Here is a 24162-nt window from a genome sequence, read left to right on the forward strand (position 1 = left end):
TTGCAGAAACCGTTTCAAATGAAAAATCAATAACGCATTTAGAAACACTATTATTTAATAACCTAGCTGCATTTGATGTAGATGATTTTAAATGAAATGTTATTTTATGGGGTACTTTATCAAAAAATGATTCAAATAAATTAGCAACCTCTAATTCAGAACTCGTGTATCTACTACCTGTGTTCAATTCTATTGGTATCATTTCCTTTTTGGGTTTTCCACTAACACTACTAATAACATCCCATGTGGCTTTAATTCTATTATCAGAATTCAGGATTTTTTTCTTTAAATATAAGGACTTAGCAGAAATGCATACTGTTTTAAAAATTTTGGAATATTTAATGACGTATTCTAAAAAGGCTACGCTTCGATTCCACCGCCTCATATCATATAAGTCGTATAATTTATTTCTACTTTTATAAATACCAACAGTGGCCCAGTCACTAAACTTTAATTTTGTGTTACTATAACATGATTTCATTTTAAATATATTGTTAAATTCTTTTAGTATTACTTCAAAAAATGAATTATAAAGCTCATTTGGATCCTGTGTCGTAAGATCTAGATTAGACAATTTATACGCCACAATATCTTTAAAACAATGTAATTTGTTAGCCGTTATTGGCCTGTATGTTATTTTTTTTAAATGATTTATTTCTTTGTGTTTTAATGAAAACTTCTGACCACAATGGTCAGAAGTAAAATTATTTATAATTGATACTTCATATATTTCACAGTCACAGAACACATTATCAATACACGTAGAAGTGCCGTCGGTTATTCGCGTCGGTTCATTAACTCTATGAGTTAAATTAAATGACATAAACAAGGCAACCAACCGAACACTTAACGTAGTTTCTTTAAGTAAGTCGACGTTAAAGTCCCCACATACAATTATATATTTATTAGTTTTACATAGCTTTTTAAGAATGTCCTCCATAGTGGTTTCAAACAAATAATAATCTCCCGATGGGGGCCGGTACACGCAGACTATAATGTACTGTGGAAATTCCACGCAGGATAGTTCGATAGTACGTTCGATAGAGAGGGCCACAATATCTTTTCGAGATTTACAAACGATATCATAACGATATCTAATCCAAATTGCATGTTGATATCCGTGCTAAACTTTTTTGTTACTTCTATTAGTTTCTTCATGTCTTTATCGCTCTTTGCATATAATTTTATGTCGTCCATATAAATCAGGTGTGATATAATGGTTTCCTCTATACTTTTAAGAGAATATCCTACTCGGCAACGGTGTAATAGGTGCGATAAGGGGTTAAGGGCGAGGCAGAACCATAGGGGACTCAAGGAATCACCTTGATAGATCCCTTTCTTAATCTGTATCTGTCGTGTAACGATAGTATTTTGGCCATAGTTAAGTTGTAGTGTTGTTTTCCAGTATGACATTATTTTACGCAAGAAGTCTATTATTTTTGGGTTTATCTTATATATTTCTAATATTTCAATTAACCAAGAATGTGGAATACTATCAAAAGCTTTCTGATAATCTATATAAGTGCAATGGAGATTTCTATTTTTTGTGGCAGCATGTTTGTGAATTGTGGAATCAATAACTAATTGTTCCTTGCATCCCATATGGGCCCGCCTGCACCCCTTTTGTTCTTCTGCTATTATATTGTGTTGTTCTATGTGTGTGCTAATTTTGTTTGTAATGACTGATGTTAAGATTTTGTATATTGTAGGTAGGCATGTGATCGGTCTGTATTGGGAAGGTTGTGGTGAGTGTTTGGTTTTTGGTAGCATGTAAGTTATTCCTATTGTCATGAATTCGGGTATTTTCTGTTGTCCTAATACAATATGTGTTAGATTTTTCGCTATGCATTTATGTAATGATGTTAATTTTTTATACCAGAAGTTGTGTATCTTGTCAATGCCTGGTGATTTCCAATTGTGTAATTTTGCTGTTATGTTAGTTATATCTGTTTCGGTTACCTCTACAAATTCCATCTCTTCTATTATACTAAATTCTATTTTTTCGTCATTTATCCAAGATGCTTTTGAATTATGGCTTACCTGTTCTTCCCATATACCAGACCAAAATACTTCTAGATCATGTTTAGTAGGTACGTCTGTGTTCCTGCCAGTTACTGTGTTAGTAGGAGTATGTGGTTTTTGTAAATTTCTATAGAAGAGCTTTTCATTCGTTGTAAATATGGCGTTATCATTTCTTCGCTGTTCTGCTTTTTTGTATCTTCGGAGTCTATTAACTTTAAGAGCGAGTTTTTGTTTTAACGTGTCCAAATATTCTTCTGGCTTTTTATTATTTCTGTCATGTTTAGTGTGTATATTACAATTTTGGAATATTTCTTCTACTCTTTTTACTACTTTGTTTGATCTATTATTATTGTAAATATACTGAGTTAGTCTACCGCAGTCCGCTCTGAGTTTTTCGATATCTCTTTCGAGTCTTTGTTGCCACGGTGGTTTATTAGTTTGCTTAGTTTTTGTGCGTTGCATATTTTTTATTTGTTTAGGATTTACTTCTTCTGTTATTACTAATGCTGTACAGTATATGATGGTATGTATGTCTATTAGCTGTGTATCTTCTGAAATAAATCTATTTAATATGTTTTCGTTAAATATTTGAATTAAATTGTAGAGTTGTTTGCTATATTTTATTTTAGGAAGTCGAGGACGTATTAGTGGATCCGTTCCTGAGTATTGCAATAAAGTTGTACTAAATTTATCATATATTTCTTGTATGTATGTTTCAGTAATCGGATTTTGTGCGTTTAAAGTATTAACTTCGTTTTCTAATATTATCGTTACAGATTCAGTTTGTGTTGACATATCTGATGTGTGTGTGTTTTGTGTGTTTGGTAGTGTAAAATATTCTATTTGAGAGTGAAATTCTGAGTGAGACGGATTCCGGGGTAATGGTGTAGTAACGTCGTGTTGTTGTAGCTGTATACGTGCTTCTTCTTTTAATCGGTTCAATTCGTCTTCGGTTAGTAGTTTGTTTTTTACTATAGTTCTTCTCTGATCGGAAATTCGCTGTTCTGTGACCGTAATCCCTGGGTATTTTTGTGTAAAAAGTTCATGCATCTTCTGTCTATATGTGGTCATGTCAGTCTCTAAATTGGTAATATAGTAATAATATGTTCGCATGATAAATGAGTTTACCTCTTTGCTCCATCTCATGCGAACTCTCGGTTTTCCAGCCTTGGTGGACGCGGGCAAAAAGGCATTCGCCTCCCGCGCAACATTCAAAGCTGGTAAGTGTGGTTCTGTATTTAAGCTAATAGTGGAAGGTGATGACTGGACGGAGGGTGTGTATGATGAAGTGCTAGGACTATTATAAGGCTCTATTGGGCTACTTGTTCTGTCTGTCAGTCTGTTAATTTCGTCATCGGTAGCGGCTGAACAATTAACGCCGTGAGCCCGCCTGTTCAACTCACGACGACCGGCTGTAGTGTGGAATTTATCGGGAGAAGCCCGCCTGCTCAACTCCTCACCGCTGACGGTCCGCATGCTGTCACACCCAGCGCCAGCTCCAGGTGTGCCCCGGCGATCGCCCCCGGGTAGCGGCCCTATACGTTTCTTCTTACTACGCGTCTCCATACTAAATGGGTTACCATTGCCACGTTTGCCACGCCAGTAATTTAATTATCGTGTGTCCGCCCCCCACGTGATTAGATGGTCAATCAGGACGTGTGGTTGGGTTTCGGGGGGCTTATTATTATTATTATTATTATTATTATTTATAAATAAATGAACCACCCAAGTCAATATAATTGTATGACGTATGTAGGTATAATTTTACGATTTATTTATATTAAGATATATTGCGATTACAACCAAAACATTAATATTTTTTTATTTATTTTTAAAACGATATAAAAGGCCTTCATCAATAGTCAACCTGGTTAGTGTCGAAAATACGCTCGGATGGGCGAATCTATCTCTATTAATCTTTCACTTATCTGTCCAAATCGACTGATAACTTTGGTTTTAAAGTGATAACTTCTTATGGGAGGGTACACCCCTTCGTTACGTAACGCGTTACGGCGTCAGTGTGTGTGACTTTAATTCACGATTCCAAATTTAAATAGTTCAATTAGATTAGGCTAAGTTATCGGGCGTATTGATACGCACGCGTTTTTTTAAAATAAAGTCGCTCTGATGATACTGGTGTGGAATTTTGAATGATATAAGATTATGCAGACAATGACAGTTATATCGATACAACTTACGGTGTCAGATGCCACGGCTGAATTTATGTCTAATATAAATCATTGGTTCTTTGATAAAGAACTAAAATCGACATAGCCCACCGGATTAGTAAGCTGAAGTGGCAGTGGGCTGGCCATATTTATCTTAGAACCGATAACTGTTGGGGAAAATGTGTTCTAGTGCTCTAGAGTGGACACCGCGTCTCGGCAAACGTAGTGTAGGAAGTCCTCAGAAACGATTTACGCAAGGCGGCAGGCAGGAGCTGGATGCGAGTAGCCGGAGAAAGACCACAGTGGCGTGCACTGGGAGAGGCCTATGTCCAGCAGTGGACAAAAAAGGGCTGATGATGATGATAAATAATTACGAATTTGCATATAGATCTAGACTTACCGAAAATGCAGAATAAATTTTAAAGTGATACAACCATATTTGAGTGTAACTAATAAAAAGTAATATTTGTTATACCTATTTTCATTATATTTACGTAGGCAACTCATAGCGGAATTCAATGATGTTTCAACTTTTTTCAGAATGATCAGATACTTTTGGAATTACGATTAAGTACATTGGATAATATGCTGGTCTCTTTTGCAAATTGATAGTAGCATAAAGATTTATTACAAAATTATTCATTAGTGTATTACTGCTTCTATTGAGCAGTATATTTATAATAATAATAATAACTTAAAACCTTATATTTGGGAACATGTTCCAAGTAATTTAAATTAAATTCTAAGACAATAGAGGTAGTCTCTGGCAACGATAATAACTATACTTGTGAAAAATTAGTCATTAAAGAAGCCAAAAAAATAATAAGAAAATAGTTAACAATACAATTGTAAATCTGGTGCACCAAAATATTCAAGGAATGTTAGGGAAAGACTTAGAAATTGAATTATTTTTGACCTGTAATGGCATTGATATTTTGTGTGTAACTGAACATTGGCTTCAAAATTATCAGGCTATGTTTAACTTTAGTGGGCACCAGATTGCTAGTCTGTTCAGTAGAAATAAAGCTATACGTGGTGGCTCTTTAATACTTATGAGTAAAAATATTAAATTTCAAAAACGTAAAGATATTGTGACTTTCTATTGAGCAAACTATTGAAATAGCCTGTGCAGAGCTTGAGCGTGTCATTGTTGTATGCGTATACAGGCCCCCTAGTGGATTATATGAATTATTTGAAAATATGTTGGACAATGTTTTATCGAAATTATCTGGATCTAATAAAGAAATTATAGTTTGTGGAGATTTTAATATAAATTTATTGCATAATTCAACTACAAGTATTAGATTCAGATCTTTGTTAAGTTCATATAATCTGGTAAATCTGTTCTTAGAGCCAACTAGAATAACAGATTCCACAGCAACTTGTATAGATAATATATTTGCTACCTACATTCAACAACACAAAATTATTATTAATAACTCAAGTTCAGATCATTGTGGACAACAAGCGTTATTTAATTTTCATGTTAAAAAAGTAAGTACTTCTGAAAAGATAATGTTTGTTCCTTTGACCACAAGTCGTATTGAGAAGTTTAGAAGTAATATTATGGCTAATCTCCCTCACCTATCTTTTAGTGACAATCCCAATGTCTTGTATAACAATTTATTCAAATTAATTAGAAACAATTTTAAATCCATATTCACTTCTAAAACAGTTAATACTAAAAACTTTTTAAAATTCAATGATTGGGCGACTATTGGAATTCATAAAAGTAGGCAACGAATGTATGAGCTTTACAATGAAAGGACATACAATCATAGTGCCACTTTTGCCAATTATGTAAGTAACTATTCAAAATTATTTAAAAAAGTGTGCTTTTTGGCAAAATCTTTAACTATAAAAAATAAAATTAAGAATGCACATGACAAGATAAAAATGACCTGGAAAATTATTAATTGTGAAACTGGTAGAGTTGGCAGTTGCAACTCCGAATTGAGCCTGAATTATAATAGTAAAGTAGTAAATAGTCAAAAGGAAGTTGCTACAGTTTTTGAAAAATTTTTGGCTGACATACCAGTTTTAGTTACTTATTTCTTCTCCTGATGTTGCCGAGTCATTGATGAAAGAAAATGTAAGAGCTTGCAAATCTAACTTTAATTTTACCCTTGTAAACCCCAACGACATAATACGCGCCTTTAAGTCATTAGACATCAAGAAAACGGCTGATTTATGGGGTATTTCTCTAAAGGTGATAAATTCGATTATTGATGTGATTGCACCTTATCTTGCTTTAATATTTAATAGTTGTGTCCAACGTGGTATATTTCCTGACCTGATGAAACATAGTAAAGTTATTCCAATATTTAAATCTGGTAGTTCTTCAGACCCCAACAACTATAGGCCAATTTCAATTCTACCTACCCTGAGCAAAATATTTGACAAAATAATTCTAAATCAATTATTAGAACACTTTAACAAACATAATCTGCTTCATAGTAAACAATTTGGCTTCACGAGGGGTCGCTCGACTACAGACGCTGGTATCGAGCTTATTAAGAATATCTATGAAGCTTGGGAAGAGTCACGGGATGCCTTAGGGATTTTCTGTGACTTATCCAAAGCCTTTGATTGTGTTCAACATGAGACTCTGGTCAGGAAACTTTATCACTATGGAATTAGAGAATGTGCGCTCGACCTTCTGACTTCCTATCTTAACAATAGAATTCAGAGGGTTGACGTTAAAGTAAAAAGGTCTCCTGGGGTCTCAGTTGGTATGGGGGTCCCTCAGGGATCAATTCTTGGACCTTTTCTGTTTCTCACATATATAAATGACTTGCCCTTTCTTGTTGGGAACAAACATGATATAGTATTGTTTGCTGATGACACCTCCTTAGTTTTTAAAATTAATAGAAAACAGGTACAGTACGACGACGTAAACAATGCTATAGCTGATATAGTACATTGGTTTAGCGTAAATAATCTTAAACTAAATAATAATAAAACTAAAATTGTGAAATTTAGTACGCCAAATGTACAAAATGTAAAAGCCGATGTACTCATCGATGGGGAATCGATGGATCCAATTGATTCTGCTGAGTTTCTTGGCCTTACTGTTGATGCCAAGTTGCAATGGGGCCCCCATATTGACGGATTGGCGAGTAGACTGAGTTCTGCGGCATTCGCGGTCAAAAAAATTAGATTATGTACCGATGTTGATACGGCTCGCTTAGTATATTTCAGCTACTTTCATAGTATAATGTCACGGTATTGAGCTGTGGGGCAATGCAGCCGCTATCCATACCATATTTGTGCTACAGAAGAGGGCTATTCGCGCAATCTACAACCTAGGAGCTAAAGAATCGTTAAGGAATAAATTTAAAGAAATCAAGATATTGACTGTTGCTTCTCAATATATATTCTCTAATGTTATGTATGTACGAAAAAATATTAATGATTTCATGAGAAAATGTGATACTCATAACATTGGTACAAGGAACAAACACAAACTTGTTACTCCTGTTACTCGACTGCGTAGAGTCAGTAACTCCTTTGTGGGGCAATGTATACGGTTTTACAACAGGATCCCAGAAAGCGTTCAAAATGCCTCTGTTGCCAAATTTAAAAAAATTATTAAGGAACGCTTGTGTGCAAAAGGTTATTATACAATTAATGAGTTTATGATCGATAGCACACCTTGGGAATGATACGATCGCCTCCTGGCTATTTCATCTCATATTAAATTGTTTATTTATATAATACATCAGACAAACAAAAAAAATCCCGCTGAGTTTCTTTCGCCGGTTCTTCTCAGGTCAGGGTATTTTCTTTCCGAATCGGTGGTAGTGTTTCAATTGACCATCAATAAGAAAGTGTAATGCTTCTATATTGAATAAAGATATTTGAGTTTGAGTTTGAGTGTGTTTCGTATAATAACCGAATTAAAATTTAGAATGTCGTAGTTATACTTTTTCCCTTTCATCTATACATAAATAGATGTGAGGGAAAAGGTAATCTGTTGTAATCTTGATAATTATTGAAAACAGCCGATTGACACGCCGTAAAATATTTTAAACCAGAGATTAGATATGAATCCTAATCAATTTATGCTTATAAGACATTCTTAGAAAACTTACATAAACGAACATACGACAAACACTCGTTATGACATATTGACATTTCCCAGCACATAATATAAAAATTGTGTTTAATTCAATTCAGTCTGTTTTGAGACCAATAGAAAAATCCCCATTTGTAGAACATTAAAATGCAAAGCTTATATATTCTTTTTTTTTTAATTTGTTTTGTCAGAACTATAGATCCGAACGTAGATATACTCATAAAGAGGCCTGTAGTTTTATCTCCATTGCATAATACAAAAATAATTAATTATCAACAAGGTGATATAGCTGACCCCAATTATTGTGGCCCGTCAAAGATCATATGAGGTTATCGAAATATCAGAATTAATTAGACAACATAAAATTGAAGTGAAATTATTCCCAAATTAAAGTTGGAAAATTCTTTTATCATAGCAAATCAGTAATCAAGGCTGTCTCACATCTGTCATTTATTCACCAACACATCAATCACCCAGAGACGTTTGTACATTGTCTGAACTATGATGCATTTTCAGCTATTATTTTAATTTAAGGTATGTTTGATGGGCTTTTCACGTTTTTGCTTTGAGTTCAAGTTGAATAAATTAAAACTGCACGAAATTTTTTTCCAAATAACAGTACTCAGTATTGATGTGTTCCGGTTTGAAGGGTGAGTGAGGCAGTGTAACTACAGGCACAAGGACATAATATCTTAGTTCCCAAGGTTGGTGCCACATTGACGATGTAAGGAATAGTTAATATTTCTTACAGCTTCATTGTCTATGGGTTATGGTGAACACTTACCATGGGTGGCCCATGTGCTCGTCCGCCAACCCATACCAAAGAAAAAAAATGTACTTTGTTTCCAAATCTGCTCAATCGATTTTTACAGATTCCGATTTAAATCGAGTCGCTTAAATCTATAGGTAAAAATCTAGCATAGTACTTATTAATTTTTCACAGAAAATAAATATGATGAAAAAATTTTTACATTACAATTTTAACATTTTAATATAAATAATTATCATTAGCGTAATTCCACGCCAAAATTTTTATATAACATGAAATTCACATAAATGTTGGCACGAGTTTGAACATGATATATTATTCATATGTGCAGTAAACAAAGTTTGAGCCAATCTCATAAGACTATTAATATTATCAGTGGTTATAGACATCGCAAAAATTTAAATTTTAGCCAATAATACGTTGTTATCTTATTTTTATTTAATACTACCATATCTTTCAACCTTAATATCATCCTTATCGTTATTAATTATTCAATTTTCACTTTTCATAGGTACCTTTATACTTGCTTCATAAGCATTTAATATAAATAGACCGCCTACTGCGTTATGCAGCTTATTTAAAAGTTAACAGTGTCATCACAAGTCATGTTCGACTTAAAGAATAAAGTTGTTTTCATAACGGGAGGTTCTATAGGCATTGGTGCTAAAGTTATTGAGTTTTTATTGGATGAAAATGTGAAGGTATGTTTTAGTACAAATAACTCGTTTTTTACTTTACTTGTACTGTTAATTCTGATTTTTTTAAATATTTTTTATTAAATGATTATATTGTTTAAGTATTTTTGTCCTATAGATTAACTAGAGCGACTACAAACTATGAATGAAATTAAACATCCGAACAATTTTTTAAACAAAAAAATTGTTTCTCTACAAGGTCCATTTAATAAATTTTATCATGATCAGCATAATATAAATATATTATAGTATATTAACCTCAACTAATAGTGTATCAGCTGGTCACTATGTTTACTTGCAATATATGTTTTATATTTAAACTAGTCTTTTTATATTCACATAATAAGATTTAGAACAGGTTATTTGTAAAACACTCCTTGAATAATATTTATTTGGATTTGATTATTGAGTTGAGATTATCTCAGAACTAGTAAATGACAGATAGACATTTTAAATCTGGGCTAAAAGAGTTTTTGCAATGTATTACATTTTTATTTATATTTGATTTCGACCAAGGAAATTTCATGAATAAATAAATGACTGAGTTTGTAGAATGAAACAATAAGTATACATATCTGTTAGACGTAATTATGACGTTATGTTAATTAATCCTACGTCGAAATCAAGATTACTCGAAGAGATTATCAGATGCTTATCATAAATATAATTAATTCGACATGGCAGTGCAACCTTTAATACATATAATTGCTGAAATTTTATAAGTACATGGGAAACCTCGTTATATATCATCATCATCATCATCATCCATCAGCCCATTTCCGTCCACTGCTGGACATAGGCCTCTTCCATTGCACGCCACTGAGATCGTTCTTGGGCTACTCTCATCCAGCTCCTGCCAGTCGTCTTGCGTAAGTCGTCACACCACCGTCCCCCAGAACGTCCTACACTACGTTTACCGAGACGCGGTCTCCACTCTAGTCCCCCAACGGTTATCGGTTCTGCGACAAATATGGCCAGCCCACTGCCACTTCAGCTTACTAATCCGGTGGGCTATGTCGATGACTTTGGTTCTCTGGCGGATCGCCTCATTTCTGATGCGATCCCGCAGAGAAACGCCGAGCATTGCCCTTTCCATAGTACGCTGAGCGACTTTAAATTGGTGGACCAGCCTTGCCGTGAGTGTCCACGTTTCGGCTCCGTATGTCATGACAGGTAGGACGCACTGGTTGAAGACTTTCGTCTTAAGGCACTGTGGGATCGACGATGTAAAAGTTCGACGTAATTTTCCAAACGCTGCCCAACCCAGCTGGATTCTTCTATTCACCTCGTCCTCAAGGTTGTTTCTACCAAATCGCAAAGTCTGCCCGAGGTAGACATATTTTTGAACAATTTCGAGGACGGCATCGTGTATTGCAATCGGTTCCGGTTGTTCTACATGTTCATTGAGCATGACCTTGGTTTTATCGAAGTTCATCCGTAGGCCGATACGCAAAGAAGAATCAGCCAGCTCGTTCAGCATTTGTTGTAGGTCCTGCAGCGTTTCTGCCACGATGACGATGTCGTCTGCGAATCTCAAGTGAGAGATGTATTCGCCATTGATGTTGATGCCACAATATATATGCCGTTATATATATTTAATAGAAATTGACCGTTGCGTATAATGTCTGAAATTGATATAAGAAATATAAAATAACTAACGGCCCGTTCCAGCTTTACGCGGTTGGACATCTTTTGTCCAACCGCGTAAAGCAATATTTTTTATATTTTTACTTTTATTTATATATTTTTGTTGTTTTATTACATATATTGAAATATCTTTATTATTGAAATGAATACTCTCTGGTGTCTTGATTTTTTCCAACACGTTTAACAATTGTCGTTCTATTTCAAGAATCATTATAAAATATATATAAATTATACACCTAAATCTTCCTCGGGAATCACTTTGTGTATTAGTCAAAGCCACATGAAAATTCATTAAGCAGTTTTGGAGATTATTGCGAACATACAGACAGACATACGCGGCCGGGCGATTTCGTTTCATCATATGTAGTGATAGTGATATGATAGATGATATGTTCCTTGTAACTGTCATTACACTGGCTAACTCGTCACTTAAATTATAAGCAATGCAAAGTTTCGCTATCGAATAACTGAGTAGGTTTCTACTATGTATTTTCCACTATAATGCAATATAACCGACTTATTATTTACGACTGTTAAAATTAATAAATTCCCAATAGAAAAATGTCTTTAATTACGGGATAGTAGTTAACTTGTTTATGTAGATAATCAAGTTTAGAAGTATCTGATCAAGTAGAGAGTTGATATGGAGGGTGAAACAGATAATATTCGTAAGGAATCCTGTATGTTTAGTATGGAATTCTGCCACATTCCACCAAACTGAAATACAAGAGGGACGAACAAGGACATGTAATCAATAATATTATGTTTCAGCACGTAGCCAATCTGGACATTGCAGAGGACAAAGGAATCGCGTTACAGAATCAATTAAACAAGAAGTACGGAGCTAATAAGGTCAAGTTCATAAAGGGAGATGTCACGAATCAGGACGATTTATATGGAGCGTATCAGGCTATCATCGAGGAACAGGGATACATAGATGTAGTTATTAACAACGCTGGTATCATGAATGACAGCAAGGATACATATAAGAAGGAAATTGAAATCAATGTGGTAAGTCGACTTATGTAAGATATAACCAGCCTTATTCTTAGATATTTATTTTTATATTTTTTATTTATCTTATCTATATAAGATGTAAATTCAAAATGAATCAATGAAAAAGATTAACGACAACTGCAATTACAGTGTGATATACAAATATGGCCTAAATAAATAAATAAATTTATACGATTAATTATAAATTGCTAGACTAATAGTGCAAAATTCACTAAATTATGAAAGAAAGAACATCAAAACATAAAAAATGATGGCAATGAATAAAATAAACATAGTTATAATCTAACAAGCTTTTGGTCTTAAAACGTATCTACCTACCTATTTTATTCGTAAACTATAAAAAGATACTTACAAACCACTATCAAGCTCAAAACAATACGCAATAAGACGTATCTACGTCGTATGATATATTGTTTTGACGTTAAGTTGCAGTCTTTTAATTTGACAAAAGAGAGCTTTCCGCTCTATTTATAATCTTCGAGCTCCAAATTCTCGTCAAGATGTTTTTAACAATTTAGGAATATGCACAGTTGCGTAAAATATCATTGACCTTTTGATACAATTACTGATAATCATTGTCATACAAGGACAAGGTTTCAACTCCTTGAAGTCAATAAACCCTTCGATAAAAAAAAATGCAAATACATATTTTTACCTTTGGCAATTTTAATTTTAATAAATTTACGTTCTTTTTAAACGAATAAGGTATATTAAAAGCGTGGTGTCAGTACTTGTTGACTTTCAGACAGACATTGAGTGTAGTTGATATAAGTTTGTATTTTAAATGTTGGAATACTGTCACTATGGAGTTGCTATGAGGTTCTTCTCGGTAGATTCTATATTCCGAACCTTTGCTAACTTTTTATTTAACACTTAAAATAAAATGTAAATACAAAAGTATTTGTCAAGGCCTACTTGGTAATATATTTATGATTTTGACTACATGTCAAGAATTACAATGAAATTACGAAAAATAAAAATTAAAATAATAAACGGTCTTTTTTATTACATTGACGTAATACGACATGTAAGTATATTATAATTACAATATTATTATATTATAATTTTATTAAAATGCTCGCATGGGCATTGAAGCATATATATATATATATATATATATATATATATATATATATATATATATATATATATATATATATATATATATATATTGTTATGTGTAATAATAATAATGATTTTTACATTTTATATGTATTAAAATTCACACGTGGACCTTAAGCAAAGATAACGGGTTCAAATCTGCTTAAATTAATGATTGAAAGTTTATCATTTAATTCAATTATGAAATAAATATTTTAAATGTTAACAACATAACATATAATTTACGTAAATCATGTCAAGAGTTATTTTTAAGTAAACATTGATAGAAGACCTTCTAGTGTCAAGTAAATTTATTTGCACTCAGTATTTTCGAATTTGAATATCATTTGAGTGTATGGACTTTCCTATCACTTCTCAATTTTTATTTGATTATATTTAGAAATTGTCATAATAACGCAGAATTATTTTTTTATACAATATGTTCACTTTTCAGTCCCAGTTATCAATGAATTAGATAAAAAATAAAACATCAAAATCGTTTCTAAATCTCTTTCGGCTGTTTTTCGCTATATTATCTTTTTATATTAAAATATTAAATCTTAAGATTAGGCATATTACGACTACTCGATAAAGTCACCTTGTTTACCTTCTAGGCATTTTAATGAGACGTTATACGACATAAGTGTACAATTATGTTCAAACTCACAAAATTACGCTTAGTAATAAAAAAAATTAAACATCGAAATGTATATTATTTGAAAAAGTTTCAGAATTTGTACTCTTAAATTATTAATTTTAATGAAAATTATATTATTGTTTTAACAGTCTAAACCTGTATAATGAAATCATTAATGGCATTCTTAGCTTTGTTTGCATAATAAAGACATTATTTTAGGTTAATATTTAAATAAGAAAATATTTTTGGTTAGAATAATCATTTTAAATTGACAATTTGTACAGATTTTTCGATAGTTTTGAGTTTGTTTTTAATGTTATTAATGATGAAAAAGATAAATAAACAATGACGTTAAATAAAAGTTGAATAATTGAGAAGAAAGTACTAAATTCTTAGAAATACTGTGCAGTGTCATTGTGTAAAGTTTAGGTATTGATTAAACCAGAAAATTTACACCATAACATATAACATTTGCGTTTTATTTTAGTTGATTCCTGACGGTAAGAATTAGCTTATACTTGTATTTCTTGCAGAGTACCCTTGGCAGATAGGTAGCATAACTCCTAATCAGTAATCAGAATTTATTATTATAGTAATAACCAACAACTTATCCATATAAATATAGTTTTACTACATGTTATTATAAATATATAACGAAGAATGAATTTAGTTTCATAGCCATCAATATAAAATATAACTGAAGTCAAGTTAAGTCTAAATAGTTTTAAAATAAATATTTTTCAGACTGCTCTAGTATCAAGTACGCTGAAGGCTATGGATGTTATGCGTAAAGACGAGGGCGGTAAGGGGGGTGTTGTGATGAACATGTCTTCCATCGCAGCCCTGCATCAAGATCCTTTGATTCCTATCTATTTTGGTACGAAGAGCGCTGTCTTACAGTTCAGTAATTGCATTGGGGTAAGCTAAAATATAGCCTCATTTAACGGTTGTTTAAATAAACTATGTTTTGTCTCTTTCTATCATTATTTGATATTCATAAGAAGAAGATAAACTTGATTTTTTTATGATATCGGCATAGGACGAGCCGAAGTGGTCACCACCACCCATAGACGACAAGGGGTTGTAGAAAAAAAAAACATTCATCCTTCCATCCATCAATTACATCACCAATGCGCCATCAATCTCTGGAACTAAGATGTTATATCCCTTGTTCCTGTAATTACACTGGCTCACTCGCCCTTCAAGCCGGAACACAACAATAATGAGTACTGTTGTTTGGTGGTAAAATATCGAATGAGTGGGTGGTACCTACCCAGAGAGCCTTGTGGAGAGTCCTACCAATTTCTTTTATATGTCCAATATAAAATGTATGTCCTAATCTTGATCATAATAAGTTATTAAAATAAATTAATAAGAAGCAACTTTATGAGATGTCTATGTTATACAAAATACTGCAATTACATATAATCAATTTCATGATCTTGTTTTATATTTTCAGCTGCCTGAATACTACGACAGGACTGGAGTTCGTGTGCTAGTAATTTGCTTCGGTGCCACCGATACCTCGCTCTTGAGCAAAGAGAAATTGGGAAATTTTGACAAAGAAATCGAAAAAAAGATGTTGGAAAACATATCTATGCACCGTTTACAAAAGTATGTTATCTTATATAAATTTAATTATTGATTAGTTATTCAATTTAAGGCAGTTCAGGCAGTAAAGGAACTTGTTTATTTCAATTTAAAAGAAATCTAATATTATATTGTATTGTAGTAATTTTTTTGTGATTGTTGTTGTCCGTACATGTTATTTATGCCAAAATAATAGGAAAACAATGTTTTTTTTTGTTTTGTTTACATTGCCTTTTTTATTAATATTTTTTGTCACTCCGGTATAATATTAAACATTAATTTTATAATATTATTTATTAGATGTGCAATACAATTTAATATTTTACAACCAAATATTTTTCATATTGTTTAATGTTTTTAGGGTTGAGTCAGCAGCACGCGGGGTAGTCGATGCGATTAAACAGGGTGAAAGTGGAAGTACTTGGCTGTCAATCGCTGATAGACCCGTAAGAGATGTTACAAGCACTATCAAGAAAGCGTACGGTATCCTTAGTGAGCTCGTATTCGAATGATGACAAGGATGATAACCAAACCAAAAGCCTCAACGTTGTATATTATGAATTGTGCGCACACAATCAAATGAAAGTTAAAAAAATGCACAATTTTTATTCTGTAATATAAAAATATAATTTACTGATGTTAAATGTTGTTTTATTCCCCTTTCGTTCATTAAACACTTCGTAAAACATCTCAGGGTGTTCTAGGAGTCACTTCCAGCAGATCCAATGCCATATTTTATATCTTTGACATAATTTCATAGGCTTTACGTATATTGCTTGTGATGTCAGAGATCTTATTGGAGTTAACCAGCCACGTGCTCCCGCTTTTACTTTCTTTGTATCCTTTAAGAACACCTTGGGCGGCAACCTCGGGACTGGAAATCAATTTTAGTTATACTAAAAGGGAAGTTAATACATTTATATGTAAAAGTAAAGTAAAGTAAAGTAAAGTAAAGTAAAGTAACAGTAGAGCTTTGCCCAACTTGAGACATCGTATTTTTACCAATTTGTAGATCAGCATCATCAAGTTTTTTTTAATTTTGGTCGTTGCGTCTTTTTGTACATTCGATTTTTGGAACTCGATTAAATGTAAAGATTTTTAAAATCATACATATAAATGAAAAGTCGAAATGACTCAGAGAATACTATACATGAATATGAACTACAGGTTGCGGGTTTAAATCCGAAAAAGCACTGCATATTCATTTCTGTACATAATACACGTCTTGCTCGAGGATGTAGATAAAATTGTGACAACACCTCTATGTATCTGATGAAAATCTCCGTATCGCGTATCCACGTATAATACGACAAAACTTAGATGTAGCATCGGCAAATTCAATAAAACCGATTACTGCTGATTTATACAACCAATAGAAATAGCTCCCTATCGCGCCAGTCGACGCAATTCGTCGCTATAGATTCTCGCGTCAGTTCAACCCGAGAAGGTAAGTGCATGTGAATCGACGTGTCAAATTGACGATTATATTAGGTCATATGATATTACGAAAATTAAGTTATTAAATTTGTGTAAAGATGAAATAAGAAATAAATTTTGATAATTAGTGTGCTACTTAATTCGGATGTGATCGGTTTTACGAATTTAGTCGATGTAATGCTACATCTAAGTTGTGTCGTACTATACTAACTTTTCGCTTCATTGACGGGTTGTTATAATAATAATAAAATAAAATATTCGGCACTCACGTTTGCATAAGACTGTGACGGCTAGTGTACTTTCGGATATTGTCTAATTTTTGATTGACAATATTATCGGACGAGGCACATTTTTCGAATATGTCCATGTCAGTCGCTCCAAAACAAATTGTAATTACGCGAACGTTAGTATGTCGATAGTAATTTTTCATCTGGAACGAAGTATATGGTGAAAAACTTTAAGATAAATATAGAAAATAACTCGTTTCATATCAAATAGTCTAGACTCATGTATTATTCTACGGTTAAACAAAATTATATTATGTATAATGCCATATACTGATTTAAAAATATGACACAAAGCAATGACATTAATAATAATATGATTATGCTGTCGGCGTATTGACTTACCATGTAACGTCAATTCTTTCAGTAACGTACTTGCATCGGGGACTATGGATGTACAGTCGGGGTAAGAAAAGGTTTCGATCCAAAAGGTACTAAGAATTTAAAACTCGATAAAGGAAAAAATTTAAAACTGACGAAGGTTTTCTTACTCTGACTGTGCCTACTCACCACCAGGCCGACCATTTTATATATAACCGTGAACAAATTAAAAATGTATAAATAAAATTTGGATGAAGATCTGAAGCAGATTATCAGAAATCATTGTCATACTTTTGGATATTTGATTTAAAATTATGATAAGTCGTAATAATCTACTTATTAAAGTTGGTCACTTAAAATTACCCATTTTATCGCGGTAAGGCCCGAGACGAATTTATTATGGTAACGTTCGATCAAGCGAGCGTCCAATCTATGACTAAAGTATTTACGGTTGTTCTTTTTTCCTTCTTTTTTAAATTATATTATCATATATTCTTATACTTATATTTATGTAATTATTGTGAACTTATATGTCACATACTCGTAGTTCACTTCCTACGACGTGACGTACGTAGTTATTGGCGGCCAAAGAATACCAGTGTTGAAACTAATCACAACAATGATTTTCAACATATTATATGCTGAGTGGCTTAGGTACCAATTTGGGCATCACACATTGTTTTGTTTAATTTTCATCTTTATTTTAGTTTCTATTCTTTATTCTTATACGTTCCTTTAATATATATTTTTTGTATTTTATTTACGTTCCTTTTATTATATTGTTTGCATAAGGTGTGTGTGTGTCCAAATAAAGATTTTTTGATTTGATTTGATATTTCCTGATTGGGCTCACACGAAGAATGTACATTAATTTTTGAACAAAAATGCAATGTTTTAAGATGGTGTAAGCTATATGAGAATTTAAAATGCCCAATCTGTCAAAATTGTCCGAAAATATTTTAATTATCGTTAAGAATAGGCTCTATCAAATAGTGGTGCACCAAGTAGGCAAAGTGTATCTTTATGAAGAATTTTTATGTTAGATGCAATTTTATTAAATTTATCCATTGCCAAACTAATGTTTTCATGAGTTAAATTATCCGTAAAAAAATTCACATTTTGAAAAATTCAATTTAAGACCAGCTTTATCAAATTGTTCTCTAATTTTTAATTAAATCTTCAATAACGTCATCTAGTTTACCTCCTATAGTTCCATCATGTAGATACCAAACGTTTAATTTCGATTTTAAATTCGAAATATGAATACCTAGGCTAAAAAGAGCAGGACCCAATGTATCTCCTCGCTGAACGCCTACATTAGAATGAATTGTATCTTCACAATGATATTCTAATAAACAGATATGTTATATGCATACTAAACAACAGAAAAAGTGTGCCGCGCCGGGGACCGTTTATTTTAGTTTATTTTTACATTTCGTTAAAACTAAAAAAGGATAGCTTGATAAAAACAATAAGTAAAAGGGATAACTAGATGTTATAATTACGCAAAACGTATTAAGACGTAATTGTGATGTATTATAACGTATTATGTTTTATATATTTTTTGTTATTAATAAATGAATGATTGACACCTTCCTCTAGCATTTGGTTAGCGAGGGCCGCACCGATGCCATTTCCACCACCGGTTATAATTATTACTTTATCGATCAGTTCAAACATGATTATGACACGACTACCTTATTTTAACTGATATACTATATATATAGTCTTCTAGTTATTAATATGTTTAAGTTACCTGTGTACCTAATCCTATTTTAGTTTTAATTATATGTTATATAATAGTCAATATATCAACTTATGTATAAAAACTGTTGGATTACCAAATTAATAAATAAATACAAAACTAATACGATCTGCTATTTAACACTGATATTAACCTTTAAACTGTCATATAATTTTTCTATATTCCTTATTACCATATATATGTCGGTAATGTTAAATATTAATAGACGTCACCGTTTGATTGATCACAATGAATATATACATTTCTTAGTAAAGAAGGTTGAGAAAGAAAGAGTTGACTTTAAGGGTCATTAAAATAAACTGGTAGCTGTTATGTAATCGGTTAATAGAACCAAGTAAAAAACCATTTAAAAATAAGTTTTATACACAAAATTTCTATGCTGTTTAACGTTGAAGAGCTATTTCGTCTGGAACCCATCGGTGGTATAACTTAAAACTTAGATAAATCAGTAATATTCGTATTCGTAAAAAAACTACTTTTAACTTAAAAAAATGGCGAATAGTTGTAGACCCCATTTGATATGGATAAATGTATTTGTAGCAACCTCAAAATCCAATCCATATCCCAAAATCTGAATTCAATCAGTGAATATATTAACAAAAAGAGTTAAATTTTCCGATTCCTGTACGTACGTATTCCTGACCGTACTAATATTGGTAGTAGGAAAAGGTATATTTGAACTTAATACGAATGGTACCTTTTCATTTCCATCATACACCCCCAATATACTTGGTGGTAGGGCTTTGCGCAAGCCCGTCTGGGTAGGTACCACCCAATCATCAATTATTCTACCGCCAAACAACGGTACTCAGTATTGTTGTGTTCCGGTTTGAAGGGTTAGTGAGTCAGTGTAACTACAGGCACAAGGGACATAACAGATTAGTTCCCAAGGTGGCACATTGATGATGTAAGGAATAGTTAATATTTCTTACAGCGTCATTGTCTATGGGTGAAGGTGACCACTTACCATCAGGTGGCCTATACGCTCGTCCGCCAACCTATACCATAAAAAAAGTATCGATCATTAATGAAGTTGAGATAAAATCGATAACATAGTTGATATAAGGGACTGATAAAATCATCAGGACTGAACAAATAGTACTAAAAATCTATTTACAATATAATTTTTTGTTAAAGGTACAAAATACGAGCATAAAACCGGATATTTAAAAAAGTAATGGCTATACAAGTGCTACAAAACGTACACCCGTCACGCAGTAGGGCACAAGATTTGCGCGCGTCATCATAATATCATAGTACGTAATATAAATAATTGCTCAAAGTATATTATCTATTATTTTAAAATACTAAGTGATTGTAACAAGAGCTCCAGTAATTTTTTCGCAATTTAATTGTATGCAAAATACATAACAATGTTTAGCTTAGAAAACAAAGTTGCAATCGTTACTGGAGCAGCCAATGGTATCGGTGCAAGCATTGTGAAAGAATTTCTTAAAGAAAATGTAAAAGTAAGTCCTTAGAACTATATCTTAATTAAAATAAACATTAATACAACAAAAGTATTTATTAATAAATAAATTATTGATTGTGATTCTTGGATGGATACAAGCTTAGATACTGTAAACACTACCTGATCCAAACTCTCACAAAAAGACGAAAGGTTGTCAGAGAAAATTTAAAACCCTAAAAACAGAAAGGCTCATAGCAGTGACTTTAGTTAGATCCCATTTACAATTTAAGAATTAATTCAAAGTACTGACGACTACTGACTTAGTTCCCTTATCCCAATTTTATTTGAGGATTATGTAGCATGTTTTTTCCTTGCATAGTTCTCTAACGGACGTCATCTCACAAGAAACATTCTTTCTAACTATATCTTCTTTTAAACAATCTATCTATTTTAATATACAATTAAGAATAACTTCGTTGTTTTTTTTTTCAGCACGTATGTATGTTGGATATAGATGATTCTTCAGGAAGAAAACTTGAACAGGACTTATCACTAATGTACACTACTGATAAAGTTAAATTCTATAAATGTGATGTCACTAAAGATGAAGAATTATCCGCAATTTTTAATGCAGTTGTTGAAAGATTTGGTGCGATTGATGTTCTTGTGAACAACGCTGGATTAGCAACTGAAAATTTAACGACATACAAAAAGGAAATAGATATAAATTATGTGAGTATTGTGAATACGAAATTTAGGTGCTAAGTGAGTTTAGTTTAAGTACTTACTTACTTTGGACATACTTTATATCAAGTCATTAGTCATTGGAATTCTAAGACATACCTATAGATTATACCGATTTATTGATAATTTACAACAGAATAATCGAACCTCATGAGGTTATCTGTTACTTGTCAAACTTTCCAGAATCTATATAAGATTTAAATGAAAGTGGTTATTTTTATAATTACAGTTATTGAAAACGAGAAATTTACCATACTTTTAATTTTTATTTGATGGAGCTCGATATTTCGACATTATCTTCGAATGTCTTGTTCATGAAGCTCTCGTGAAATAAAAATAAAAGAAACATGGTTAATATCCTGTTTTGAATAAATGCAATTTCCAGAAGCTAGTTTCTACCGCAGACCAGAGCTCTTGTTTATGTTCGAACAGATAATAAATAATGAAATTTAACTAGAACTATAAACATAACAGGTAAACGATACACAGAAGAAAAAACAAACCATTGTTTTTTTTTTTTTAATTTACATAAACTGATTAATATGGAGATTGTATTGAAATATTTTATTCTGCGTCATTTACGTTCATCTTAAAGTTTCTATACTGTATAGTGTGTAGACTTGTGTAGTCATGAGTTTATATTTAAGTAATAATATTATAGGCTGCAGTTGTGTCATCTACATTTAAAGCCCTGGAACTAATGAGGACAGATCGAGGAGGAAAAGGGGGTACCATTATTAATGTTTCTTCAGTTAGTGCGTTGGCACAATATTCGCCATTTCTTTTTGTATATGCATCGTCGAAGAGTGCAGTGCTTCATTTTAGTAGTTGCATCGGGGTAAGAAATAATTAAACTATAATTTCGATCGTTGAAGCTAATTTTAATCAAAGAACCAATACTGCTCATGAAATTTAACTTAATCTTAAATCAAATATCCAAAAGTATGACAAAGATTTCTGATAATCTGCTTCAGATCTTCATTCCAATTTTTATTTATACATTTTTAATTTGTTCACGGTTATATAAAAAATGGTCGGCCTGGTGGTGAGTAGGCACAGTCAGAGTAAGAAAACCTTCGTCAGTTTTAATTTTTTTCCTTTATTGTGTTTTAAATTCTTAGTACCTTTTGGATCGAAACATCAAATCATTGCGACGCAATATGTTATTCTATAACAGATTATCGCTCATACTGAGCACACGAAAATAGACCTTAAGGTGACGAACCTTTTCTTACCCCGAATGTACATCCATAGTCCCCAATGCAAGTACGTTACTGATAGAATTGACCTTACATGGTAAGTCAATACGCCGATGGCATAATCATATTATTATTAATGTCATTGCTTTGTGTCATATTTTTAAATCAGTATATGGCATTATACGTAACCTAATTTTGTTTAACCGTAGAATAATATAATATGAGTCTAGACTATTTGAAATGAAACGAGTTATTTTCTATATTTATCTTAAAATTAGTTATAAGTTTTTCACCATATACTTCGTTCCAGATGAAAAATTACTATCGACATACTAACGTTCGCGTAATTACAATTTGTTTTGGAGCGACTGACACGGACATATTCGAAAAATGTGCCTCGTCCGATAATATTGTCAATCAAAAGTTAGACAGTATCCGAAAGTACACCAGCCGTCACAGTCTTATGCAAACGTGAGTGCCGAATATTTTATTTTATTATTAGTATAACAGCCCGTCAATGATACGAAAAGTTAATACGTGGATACTCGATATGAAGATTTTCATCTGACACATAGGTGTCGTGAAAATTTTACTTTACACCTACCAGCAAGGCGTAATTATGAACACTAATGAATATGCAGTGCTTTTCCGGATTTAATCCCGAATATCTGTTCAGATCATGTATTCTAATCTTTGAGTAATTTAGACTTTACATTTATTAAAAAAACAGTTTAAGAAATCTGTACTTTTGATCGAATTAAAAGATATCGACAATACAAACAGGCGCAACTACAATTAAAAAAACAATTGATAGTGCTGAATTATGTAATTCATAATTTTGAATAATTCTGAATTATATAATGGGGAAAAGATACGGTCACAAACTTTGGGAAAATCGCTATTACTCTTGTAAATATATAACCTGCACGTATCTGGAGAGCAAAATACTAACAATAGCTATATTATACAGGCATTAGTATACAGACAATAACTTCTCTTAAAATGTAATTTTAATGAATTTCCAGTCCCGAGGTTGCCGCCCAAGGTGTTGTTAAAGGATACAAAGAAGGTAAAAGCGGGAGCACGTGGCTGGTAAACTCCAATAAGATTTCTGACATCACAAGCAATATAAGTAAAGCCTATGAAATTATGTCAAAGATATAAGATATGACATTGGATCTGCTGGAAGTGACTCCTAGAACACCCTGAGATGTTTTACGAAGTGTTTAATGAACGAAAGGGGAATAAAACAACAATTAACATCAGTAAATTATATT

General features: G+C 32.3%; 2 protein-coding genes across 2 annotated transcripts; both read left to right on the forward strand.

The window, feature by feature from the left end:
• The first annotated feature begins 9618 nt into the window (after positions 1–9618).
• On the forward strand, positions 9619–16338 carry LOC124533568 (alcohol dehydrogenase 2-like). The gene is made up of 5 exons (XM_047108937.1): positions 9619–9738; positions 12151–12390; positions 14879–15052; positions 15594–15748; positions 16086–16338. The coding sequence occupies exons 1-5, from the start codon at positions 9643–9645 to the stop codon at positions 16234–16236; spliced, it is 816 nt and encodes a 271-aa protein (XP_046964893.1). The 5' UTR covers positions 9619–9642; the 3' UTR covers positions 16237–16338.
• Positions 16339–20851: 4513 nt separating this feature from the next.
• On the forward strand, positions 20852–24146 carry LOC124533602 (15-hydroxyprostaglandin dehydrogenase [NAD(+)]-like). Its single transcript, XM_047108990.1, has 5 exons — positions 20852–21000; positions 21435–21674; positions 22348–22524; positions 23196–23356; positions 23911–24146. Exons 1-5 carry the CDS (start codon positions 20905–20907, stop codon positions 24047–24049), a joined length of 813 nt encoding a protein of 270 aa, XP_046964946.1. The 5' UTR covers positions 20852–20904; the 3' UTR covers positions 24050–24146.
• Positions 24147–24162: the final 16 nt, after the last annotated feature.

The sequence above is a fragment of the Vanessa cardui genome, chromosome 11, assembly GCF_905220365.1.
Source record: "Vanessa cardui chromosome 11, ilVanCard2.1, whole genome shotgun sequence".
NCBI classification, from domain to species: domain Eukaryota; kingdom Metazoa; phylum Arthropoda; class Insecta; order Lepidoptera; family Nymphalidae; genus Vanessa; species Vanessa cardui.